This window comes from Bubalus bubalis, chromosome 22 (assembly GCF_019923935.1).
Source record: "Bubalus bubalis isolate 160015118507 breed Murrah chromosome 22, NDDB_SH_1, whole genome shotgun sequence".
Classification (NCBI taxonomy): domain Eukaryota; kingdom Metazoa; phylum Chordata; class Mammalia; order Artiodactyla; family Bovidae; genus Bubalus; species Bubalus bubalis.
The window spans coordinates 26,793,546-26,805,893 of record NC_059178.1 but is presented as its reverse complement, the minus strand read 5'-3'; the positions used below and the strand labels follow the sequence as shown (position 1 = coordinate 26,805,893).

General features: G+C 43.6%; 1 protein-coding gene across 7 annotated transcripts in view; it reads right to left on the bottom strand.

The window, feature by feature from the left end:
• The window catches only part of COLEC12 (collectin subfamily member 12), a 183,020-nt gene that overhangs the window by 32,025 nt on the left and 138,647 nt on the right, over positions 1-12,348 (bottom strand). For all 7 annotated transcript variants that reach the window (XM_006079204.4, XM_044934565.2, XM_044934566.2 and 4 more), the window contains one exon: positions 7,575-7,697. In XM_006079204.4, the coding sequence (XP_006079266.1) occupies positions 7,575-7,697 (123 nt within the window). The remainder of the gene's footprint in view (positions 1-7,574; positions 7,698-12,348) is intronic.

Below are 12,348 nucleotides of genomic sequence, written 5' to 3'. Positions count from 1 at the left end.
AATCTGTAAAAATATTGAATCAACTGTTTGACACCAAAACTAATATAATATTGTCAGTCAAATATCTCCAATAAAAATGTAGAAACAAATAAAGTATACAAAGTGAAAAAATAAAAAATAAAAAAAGAATAGGATGTCAAATAAGAGTGTCTCTCTCCAGAAGTGACTCCCATGAAATCTCACCTCCAGCAGCTTGAGATCAAGGCTGACTGTCCCTCTTGGTATTGACAGCTTTTGAAAAAGTGATGACTCATTTTTTAAAGCATGGTTATGGTTTATATATTACTTGTAGGCTAATGGATCCAGTCTATTTTATTCAGCAAGCCTTCCAGCCATGCAGGACCACGTGAGAAGATTCTTGGAGCTCTCGTCAAGGAGCAGATGTATGTTCCCAAGCATCTGTGTGACCTAAAGTGAACCAGCCCCAGGGCTCCCGGCACCTTCCCTGGAGAAACTGGTTGTGCTCCTCCCCAGGCTTCTCCAGTTCAGGCATAATGAAATGTGTGGCTTGCATCAAACACTTTCTCCCCCAAGCCTTTCCATGCATGCTTCTCCCCACCTAGAATGTTCTTCCCAGGCTTCTTCCCCAAGCTAAGCCCTCCCTGCTCTTCAAGACTCAGCTGGTCACATCCTGTGGGAAACCTACGCTGAAGTTTATCTTGCTGGGGGTCTCTCTCATGATCACAGGACTCCCATCATAGTGTTGTCATGGTTTCACTACTCCAAGACCCCTTGCGCGCGTGTGTGCTATGTCACTTCAGTTGTGTCTGACTCTCTGCAATCTATGGACTGTAGTCCACCAGGCTCCTCTGTGCATGGGATTCTCCAGGCAAGAATACTGGAATGGGTTGTCATGCCCTCCTCCTGGGGATCTTCTCAACCCAGGCATTGAACCTGAGTCTCTTACGTCTCCTGCATTGGCAGGCGGGATCTTTACCACTAGCGCCACCTGGGAAGTCCCCAATACCCCTTAGGGCAGGAAAATCGGTGCTGGTTTTATCCTCAGCTCTTAGCTCAGTGTGTGGCGCGTAGTAGGTATTCATCACAGATTTATTCATTACGTTGTTTATTTAAATAAACGATCTGCCTGCTGGTTGCCGAGGCCTGTGGAAAAAGAATCAACTGAGCTAGAGGTTATGCAAACAAACATACAAACCAACCCAGGGAGGCCTTGGCATTGGCAATGAGCATGGCATTTAGTTGAATAATTATCTTTTTTTTTTTTTTTTCAAAAAATTATTATATAGACCCAGAGATACAGTTAAAATAATCTGAGGGTTGTCTGACAGGCATGCTTATTCCTAGAAACTCCAAAGAACAAAATGTTTCATCTGCATTTTAGCAAAGCTGCCCTTTAGAAAAATAAAACATGGAATGTTTACAAGTTTAGGTTCAGTTTTGATTCTCAAATCAAAACACAAGCCTCAGTCTGTCCTCAAACCACACACAGGGACCTTAAGTCCTGCCCCTTTTTCCTGGAAGCCAGAGAAACCTCTGAATATGTTGACAGGCAGTCATTTTCAACCCTGTCTAATTTGTCTTCCATTTTACTTTTTAAAAACCCAGAACTGTCATAGACAGATCATTCAGGTTTGTATAGAGTAAAAGGAATAAATATAAGCACTTAAAAAATCTGTTTCTCTTTGGTGCTAGAAAACTCTTTGCCCCGCCCACAAGGGCTAATGAACTGGCTGTAGGCACCAGGGCGGTGTATCTGTGTTTAAAAATAGGAGTTGGATATAAAGCTGCAAACTTCAGGGTTGCAAAGCTGGCAGCTTGCGACTGCTTAAAAATGCTAGACTGATGGAGACCAGAAGTAACACTTGCTGTAAAAATACACAGCATTTTCACCAGTTTTTACTCTTAACTCATTAGCACAAATTCTCAGTCAGGAAAATAGTGGCAGACATCCTCTCTGACTCTAGAAACTCCCCGTCTTCGGAGGGAGAGCTCGGTGTGTAGATTGTCCTCATATGAGGAAAACAGGGAACACAGAAGGGTCTAAGCAGTCTGTTTTTTAACATGGTCCCCTTTATTGGAAAGTGTTTCTTGACAGACTTTTATCTTCAAAGTATTACTTTAGGTGTCATATATATGAAACATTGCCCCTCTTCAAGTACCCCCAAAGCTCAATTCTCTAGGATAATCCAACAATAACACCTTTTCTATAAAAGTACTTGGTTTTTTAAAAAATTATTTTAAATTGAAGGATAATTGCTTTATAATATTGTGTTGGTTTCTACCATACATCAACATGAATCAGACAGATATACATATGTCCCCTCCAGTGCTTTTTAAATTTTTAAAAATTTCTTTACTTTTGGCTGCACTGGGTCTTGGTTGCTGCGCGTGGGCTTTCTCCAGTTGCGGCAGGTGGGCTTCTCGCTGTGGTGGCTTTTCTTGTGTGAAGCATGGGCTCTAGTCACAGGCTCAGTGGTTGTGGCACATGGCATAGGTGCTCCACTGCATGTGGGATCTTCCTGGACCAGGGATTGAGCCTGTGTCCCCTGCACTGGCAGGCAGATTCTTAACCACTGAACCACTAGGGAAGTCCTATAAAAGCCCTTGATCTGGGCCACTAGCCTTTTCCTCCCTTGTCTTGATTCTACCCATTCTTTAAGGTCTACTCTGAATCTCACTGGCCCATTGTGCTAAGCCTTCCCTGATGATCCGATTCCACACCAAGAGACCCTGTATCTGAATGGCAATAAAATCAGCCTCTACAGATTGCCTCACTCTTTCCAAGATGTATTACATCATCATTTCGGTTAATCCTTATGACTGCTATTTCACACATGAAAAAAATCAAGGCCCAGAGATGTCCAGTAACTTCCTTAGAGTCACACAGCTTATAAGGGACTAAGTGGGATTCCAGGCCAGGAGATCTAACTCCAACATCCATGTTTACTCTGTAATTCCACTTTGCCTGTCATTGAGTATTTCTTTTTCCTAAACATGGTTTCTTCCAAGAAAAATCCCTTGAGGATAAGAGTTGTGTCTTTTTTCTTGTTAAGAGGACCAACTCATGGTCTGCTGGTCTTTTTATTTTTAATATTTCTTTTTTATGGCTGGGTTGGGTCTTGCTGTGGCACGTGGGCTCTTTGTTATAGCACACAGGCTTCTCCCTAGTTGAGTTGTGTGGGCTCACTTGCTCCACAGCACATGTGATCTTAGCTCCCTGACCAGGGATTGAACCTGAGCCCCTTGTGTTGGAAGGCAGATTCTTAACCACTGGATGACCAGAGAAGTCCCAGGACTATGTCTTCTTTATCTTTCTTTTATATTCATCATTCTTAGAGGTCTACCAAGTACTTGTCATGTTTGGGGCAAACATGGACATGGAAGGTCCAGAGATATATAGCTCATGACCGGGCCTCTGGGACAGGAAAGAAGAATAGAGTCCTGCCTGGGGCTCACAATAATGTCTACCAGTTTGACTGTAGGAAACACAACCCTTCATTGGTATCTGGAACTTCCCAGTAATACCAGGTACACTCCCCTGGGATGTAATAAAGACATTTCTACCTTGAACACTATTTCAGGTTTCATTACAAAAATACTGTCTGATGGGAAGGTGTGATCCTTGATTCTAACAACACCTACACAGTGTGGCCTGATGCTCATTTGAAAGCTTGCTTACCCAGCTGTAATGCTACCCTGCAGAACTGAGCAGCAAGGCAGACATCTGTGACTAGGAATGTTGTATTAGAGGAGGTTCTTACTGAGGAAGATTCAGATGTCTGTCTGTCTTCTTTAGCTGAAATCCCTTAAGGTAGCATCCTGCTGGGCAGGACCACAAAATAAGATTTTCCTGTTCAGGGAATGTTCCAGAGAAAACACAGCCCATAACTTAGAAGGTGGCTTCTGCCTGGATGATGAATAGTCCAGGACAGAGGGTGCATCAAGCTGTAACCGTCCAAGAATGGGCTTTTTGTAAGGTGGCTGACATGCCGCCCAGTCACCACTAGCGTGCTGAACCTGTCTGGGTGACTCAGCAATTCTCTGACTTGTTCAGCAAATTCTCTGGAAGGAACTTAAGTTATATCCTAACTTGTATCTGCATAAGTGACATAAAAAGAGAACTAAAGAACAGTTGGGGCATCCCTGGTGGCTCAGACGGTAAAGAGTCCACCTGCAATGTAGGAGATCCAGGTTCGATCCCTAGGTTGGGAAGATCCCCTGGAGAAGGGAATGGCAACCCACTCCAGTATTCTTGCCTGGAAAATTCTATACACAGAGGTGCCTTCTGGGCCACACACAGTCCATAGGGTGGCAAAGAGTCAGACATGACCAAGTGACTAAGACACACACACACACACACACAAAGAACAGTCTTGAAGAAAAAGCTATGGATATGCCTTTGCAAACTCGGATAAATAACGGAGTTTCTGTTTTATTTCCTTCCAACTTCTCCTTCAGAAAAACCTCTTCCTTCACTGAATATTCTTTTTTGTTTCTTCCTTTTTTTTTTTTTAAAGTGGAGTGAGTTTCTCCAGACTTCAAAGGGATGTGTGTGAAGGAAGAACTTATCTTTCTGCCTCTTACCATGTTGGGTCACCAGAATCTTATCAACAAGAAACAGGAATCACTGTTCAAAGTAAAGAGAAAACACATCTGGAAAATATCAGTATTTGAGTTCATCAAGTATGTGTTTAAAGACAAAAATTGCATGTTGTATTATCTTCTTTTTGTCAGTAGATGCCTGAGGGATGGGGGCCTTGGAGTAGAGAAAGAGGAATAAGAACATGGTCTTGCTCTGACTTGTCTCACCCCCTCAATCTCATCCTCCTTTATCCTGGTGAGATACACCCAGAGCGGGCCAAGCGATCTTTGGGATTTTAAGCTTTCAGGTAGGGCCCTGAGTCGCAGCAATTGCCTTAGAGGTCACTGGGTATTGATTGATTGCCTTTATAGAAGTCAGCGATAATTTACAATTCAACCATCCATCCATCTTCTCATTAATTCACTCAGTAAACTTTATTGGGTCCCAATTATGTACTATGAGCCACGTGCTAGTAGGAGATTTAATAAATAAAAGATAGCCTCTTGTCTTCTTGGAGCTTACAGTTTGGGTGGTGGGACAGACCCATTGGCCATAGTGGTATAGTGCAACAGGGACTACAGTGAAAAATGATGCCATGGGGACCAGCAGGTGGGCACCCAACTCAGCTCTCAGGGACTGTTTGCAGGACACGTGTCTGAGGGAGACATGATGGGAAAGAAGGAAGAGAAAGTCATGAGAAAAAGGTAGAGAAGAGGGAAAATGTGTTCCAGGCAAATGGACCCACACAAACAGGCCAGAGCCGAGGCCTTTCCACTCTCATAAAAACAGAGGAAATATCTGTACTTTAAAAACAAACAAACAAAGCCCCCTCCTTCGGATCTATCTGTATAATTAAAGATTCTAGACTTTTTCTTTTTTTCCCCAGAGGTAAAAATGACAAAATACCACATAGAGGTATTTCTTCAAACCTTTCTCATCTCTGTTTACTTTCGTGACATCACATAGTGCACAGCCTTAAAGATACCAGTTAGATGACGGTTTGATTTCAAGCCTCTTCTTTATTTGAGTTCACTAGGGAAAGTTGTGGAGAAGTGAGTAATGACCTCAATAACCTAGTAAAGGAAGGTAGCCAGGCTGAGTTGCCTAGGACATAAAACATCCTCCTTTTCCCCATTGGGTTTCCTCCCCCTCCTCCCGCTCTCCTGCCTTCGCCATGATTTAATAGCCTTTCTTAACACTTGCTCTGTTAATCCTGGGTGAGATTAACTCATTGCAACTGGATAAAATAGCCTGGTAATTTTCCATATTTCCACTGCCCAAGTTCATCAGTCAACACGCTATGGGAACACACACAATTTTCCATGGAAATAGGTTTAGAAGTGGACTCCATAAGCCTTGACTATATTATTTTTAATATGTTTTGCCATTCTCATGGCTAGAACTGTAAAAACACAGTTATGAAGAAGCAAGGAAGAGAGAGTCCTTTGGACTGCAAGGAGATCAAACCAGTCAATCCTAAAGGAAATCAACCATGAATATTCACTGGAAGGACTAATGCTGAAGCTGAAGCTCCAATACTCTGGCCACCTGATGTGAAGAGCCAACTCACTGGAAAAGACCCTGATGCTGGGAAAGACTGAAGGCGAAAGCAGAAGAGGGTGGCAGAGGATGAGATGGTTAGATGGCATTATCAACTCAACAGACATAAGTTTGAGCAAACTCTGGGAGATAGTGAAGGACAGGGGAGCCTGGCATGCTGTAGTCCACAGGGTTGCAAAGAGTTCAACACGACTTAGCAACTAAACAACAACAACAAGGAAGAGAGAGATTTAGCTACTCTACTGGGCCCAACCTCAGAACAGGTGGCTCAGTTATATCATCTTTGCTCATCCCAAGCACCTTGAAGAATGGCACCATGACTGTCATTTTACAGGTAAAAAGTCAGTAACACTGAGAGGTTACAATTCATACCCAGGTTACACAGCCACGCAAGGACTTAGCGTAATTCCTGGCACGTCAACGAGCACTTAATAAACAGTAGCAATTGCTCTTCAAATGGTGGACTCAAGAACTGGACAGGGACCATTCTCATTCCCGTACACTGTTGTCTCAGGAAACCACTAAATCCTGGGAGGACAGTGGGAGGAGTTACAAGTTGGAGGGAATTCACTTTGCATCTTTCTGTCCCCAGGTCAAATTGATGGGGCAGGGAACAGAGATGGGAATGTGTGGAATTCTCCACTCTTAACCTGTCAGGGTGAAGATGAGCAGACCCCATGTCTGCCTCTCTCACTGAAACCAGACGACACGTCTGTTTCACGTGTCTCTGTAAGGCTTCCATGGCTGTTTTCTATAAGAGGGTTTACATAGTTCGTGATTCTGAATCAGGACACCTTCACCTGTGGTGTCTGGAATGCCCGTGGTGGGGAGAACCAACCCACTTTATCTGCAAGTCTGGGGGATTCAGGCAAAAACCCTGCACCAATCTTAAACCAGACATGTTCAAAGAATGTCTGATAAGCCGTAAAGCACAGCTGACATGGTGCTGCCATCTCTGTGTTTCATTGCTATGGGGCAGTGTTTTTCTGGAGCTAGATAAACAACAGTGACCACAGTAAATGCGCTGAAGAGAAAAAAAGGGAATTATAAGGCCAGTCCTCCGGTGACGTAAGTCGTGTCTCTGGAGGTCTTATCCTCTGTCAATAGAGTTTTCCTGTGTGCTGACTCCAGGGTTTTTGTGGGGCTTCTTAAAGATAAGATGAAAAAAGGCAGAGGAAGAGGGAGTATCTGGAAATAAGTAGGAAAAAGCAACAAAGACGGAAAAAAATTACAACTCATAAAAGGACCATGATTATGGTTGAAATGACTCAAGAGGAATTGCTCCTTCTATCCTTTCAGATTCCACAGCTATAAGAAGCTCAAGATGTAAAGATGGAGCTTCAGAGGTTTAAGTTTTGCATCTGAATTATATTAATGAACTACTTCATGCCTGCAAATGTACTTGTGTTTTCAGGTGTAAATGAAGGAAAGGAAACTTGCTTTTTAGAAGGAAAAAGAAAACAGTACTTACCTTTGTATCCCAAAATGGCTACTGTGATGGTAAGCAAGGCACACAAAATGTATAACAGTATGATAGAAAGCTTCAGTGCCCAGTTATTTTTACATTTGGTACATTGTGTTCCTTCTTGAATACCTGTAAGAAAAGGCAAATCTTAACAACAGTAACCAAAAACACCATTTCAGAAGTAAATTTTTGTATTTTGGTTTAAATACTATAAGAATATAATTTTCACATATGCCTTTCTATAGGTTGAGTGGTATTTTAAAATCAAACACACTCACCGCTTGAGCAACACATTTAACACAACTTAAATATTGCCATTATGTTATTATAAACATATTTAATGCCTTGAAAACAGCACAGAACTTTGTTTCATAGAACAGTTTCCAAATCACATTCCATTATGATAAGATCTCTACATGACAAAAGAGTTAAAACACCCAAATCTACCTGTTTCGGCCACTGTTGGACTAACAGTAAGTCAAATGCAACTAACCAAAAAAAAAAAGTGACTTTTCCCTTGATGTTTGTTTCAGTGGTGTGCTTGAGTTAATTCCTACTGTTTTCAAGAGTCACTTGTCAAATTTGTAGGAATTTGGGGAGCTGGTTGTTAAATTGTTGGCAGCTTGAAATCAACCCTGGAGGGACTATTTACACCATGGAAATTTGCAAACACTATTCATAATGCCTTCACACATCACAAACTGGTTTACCAGCATGCCACTGGCTATAATGTAGTATATAACTTAATAATGTACAATAACTTACTATAGCAGAAAATATAGGTAATTTTAGGATTAAAATGCTCAATATATAGCCACTTTTGTACATTACATATATGCAGGAAACAGACACCGACCCTTATTCATCACAGTGATATGAATAACAACTAGGGAACAACCAGAAAAACCAGACATTTCTGATGAGAAGAGGTAAATTTTTATTGCCCACAGTTGAACTGTTTGAAAAACACTCTAGTCTAAGTGGTAAACCACCATCACTTCTGCAAGGGACTCCAGAAACTAACCCATAAAAAGGGAACTTGCCATAGTTTTATTAGAAACACAGAAGACAAAGGCTCTGGACACTTTAATGCGAAAATCACATTGTAAGGCATGTCGGGAGAGTCGTCCTTGCCCTGACTGGTTTTCCTACGTGCATCTCACTAATAGCGTCCCCCAGGAGCAACAGCACATAAAGGACTGATCTCCTAGAATTGTGCTCAATAACTTTTGATGGATAAATTGTGAAGATTAAGCCACAGCCGAAGTTCCTCCCCTTTGGTTTGTAATTTTACGCCTAGTGCCCTTCTTCAGTGAAAAGAGTCCTTCAGCTGTGTTTAATGCAAAATGATGAGAGAAACAGCATAGAACAATGCCTCAAATTTAACTTCCAGGGTTTAACCAATCCCTCCAGTGCTCTGAGTTATACACCCAAGGGGTGGGGGGTTCAAGCTCGCTCTTCCATGGCTTAGAGCAGTGATTCATGGCTTAGAGCAGTGATTCTTCAACTTTCTTATTTCTATCCCTCAATACTACCACCATCCCATCCCACTGGATTCACTTGAAGGGCTCGTTAAAACACAGCCTTTCTAATTCAGGAAGTCTGAGAAGGCGCCTGAGAATCTGAATTTCCAACAAGTTCCCAGGGGCTGTGATGCTGCAGGTCTGGCTGCTGTGCGTTAGAACAGTGCTTCTCAAAAAGTGCTCACAAATCACGTTGAAATGCAGATCTGATTCAGTAGGTCTGAGGTAGGAGCTAAGACTGCATTTCTAACTAGGTCTAGGAGATGCTTCACTGGAGGAACACATTTTGAGGCGCTAAGGTTTGTTTTAGGAGATGATTGTGCTGGATCAACCTTTGGTTAACCAGTCCCTTGAAGGTGAATCTGTAAAATGAGACTCATTGATCAAACAGACCTAGAGCTAACCAGCTTCTTAGTATCGTGTTTTACTCGCTTCTTTTTCTCCTTCCTTTCCATCCTCCTCCTTCCATCGCCACCTGCATGTTTCAGTGCCACCTCCTGTGTCCAAAACTGACATCGGTACCAGTCCTGCCAAGCCAGGTCTCCAACTTCCACCCAACTTACTTATTTCCATCCCTAAATACTACCACCATCCCAATCCTTCAGGTACTCAAACTCAGACATCTTGAAGTCTTCTCTTATAATTATTCTCTAATTCAATCAACCATCAGATATTTTTAATCTTCCTATAGATATTTTTGTCATGATCATCTCATCTACAGTTTATTGATGTCCACTTACTGGCAACCTGTTCCAGTATTCTTGCCTGGAGAATCCCATGGACAGAGGAGCCTGATGGGCTACAGTTCATGGGATCGCAAAGAGTTAGACGCAACTGAGCAACTAACACTTTGACTTTACTGCCTTCACGGTGCCAGACTCTGATCTAGGGACTTCACATAATCACCTTTCAAGCAGGGAGCAAGAGCTGAAAATGACATCCCACAAACATCATAGCTAGGATTTAAACCGGGGTCTGTCTGACTCCAAACACCATGATATCTCCCCTACGTCACGGTGCCACTGCCTGTCTGGTCAAACTTTCCTATCCATTTCCACGGTCCCAGTCCTAGTGTGAGATCTTCTCATTTCAGTGGAAGATTCCTCTTCCATTCCCACTGGAATCCAGCCTCACCCTGTAACAAAACACTGCTGACCTCATGAAGGTGCCAGAAAGAAAAAAAAAAATAGAAAACTTTCAACGGTTCACTCTTAACTAAAGGATGAACACACACACAAACACGTCATCTGCTCTTAAACTCTCTGTAATCTTGAGAGTTTAAAATGAAACAAAGTCCTCTTATACCCAGGCTTCCCAGGTGGCACTCGTGGTAGAGAACGTGCCTACCAATGCAGGAGATGTAAGAGACATGGGTTCGATCCCTAGGTCAAGAAGCTCCCCTAGAGAAGGGCATGTCAACCCACTCCATTATTCTTGCCTGGAGAATCCCAGGGACAGCGGAGCATGGCAGGCTACAGTCCATAGGGTCCCAAAGAGTTGGACACAACTGAAGTGACAGCACGCATGCAGAGTGAAGATATTCTTGGAATTGGGAGGGGAGAAGAACAGGTAGAAGGAAATCAACCCTGAATATTCATCAGAAGGACTGATGCTGAAGTTGATGCTCTAATACTTTAGCTACCTGATGCAGAGAGCTGACTTATTGGAAAAGACCCTGATGTTGGGAAAGATCGAAGGCAGAAGGAGAAGGGGGTAGCAGAGGATGAGATGGTTGGATGGCAACACTGATTCAATGGACATGAACTTTCGCAAACTCTGGGAGATGGTGAGGGACAGGGAAGCCTGTCGTACTGCAGTCCATGGGGTTGTGAAGAATCAGACATGACTTGGTGACTGAACAACAACAAAGCACAGGCAGACCCACAGACCTGCTGCATCTCATGTTCAGAAAGCAGTTAACATGCTTTGGTGGCAACTGTAAAGCACAGGAGGGTAGACCCCAGGCTGCTGTGGAAAGACTAGATGACACTTTTCATGGCTGATGTGAGGTTTCATTCCTTTTGGGTTTTAGGACCCTGGTGGGGGGTGGTGAACTTTTCACATCTCTCCAGGGCTATTTCTTACATTCCATTAGAAGAGCCTCAGAAGATTTGGTCAGAGGGGAGATGACAGCAGATAACAGAATCTGGGGCTAGAGGGTTGCCTAGAGGTCTCCTGGTCAAGCATCGTCCTGTTACTGATGGGGAGAGTGAGGCCAGGTACAGCAGAATCAGAAAGAATGCATCCTGATTCCTGGTGCAGGAGTCCTTCCCTGCCCTGATTGCCATGCCAGCCGGCGCTGGGTTTGTCCCTGGACATCTTGGTCTGACAGCTCTGCTCCCAGTGTCACGGGCCCACATGCCGAAGAGCAGGGTCACTTCCTTGTGGCGTGCATTTCTCCTTGCTGACTCTATCAGCGTTTAATCAACATCAGATGGCACCTCCCGTCCCATTTGACACACTTTCTCTGTCTTGTTTTTTCTCCCTCCCGAGACTTATTTTTCATAAAAATTCTGTTTTATCTTTCCCTTTCTGCCCTCCGCTGGGAGGACATCTGGCCAAACATACGGATGCCTACTACAAAGAGACCCTGCTGGCTCATGGGGCTGGGGGACCCCCTCCTCCTTGGATCTAGATGGTCACAGAAAACATTCAAGAGAGATATCCCCCTGTTACCAGCCTTTGTAGTGTTTGTTTTCTTAGCATTACTTTCCAGGGATGGGAGACTTGATTCCCACCCCAAGGGGCGGGTAGGAAGGGCAGGGAATGGATCGAGGCGAGGCTGCAGAGAAGAGATTCTAGCTCAGGAAGTGAAACTTCTGTGCCCCTCACCACCGAGAGAGCCAGTTTATTACAGAGCCTGGCCCAAATAGCACATCTGCAATTCAGCAGCCCACAGACAGAACGTGTCTGCAGGATCCATGCCCTCCCTCAGGCTACCCGCCTTGCTCTAGCCCCACTGAACTAGATTCTAGGCTCCTGTTCTGAATGCATCTTCCAGTGTCCAAGGCTGTATTATACAAAAAACACTGGGGGAGCCAAAGGAAGTCAGAATCCCTCTGGCTAACTTCGTGACTATTCCGTGGAAGTTCAGAATAGGCTGACAACTTGGTCCCCAGCCCACAAACTCCAAGTTCCCTGATTCACCCTTATTTCCAACAACACATTTGTTTAAAGGGAGAAGATGGGGTTTGATGGGGCCGCCGATCAGGGGGTACTTAGCCGGCTGGAGAGAATACATTGAAACGCTGCGGGAA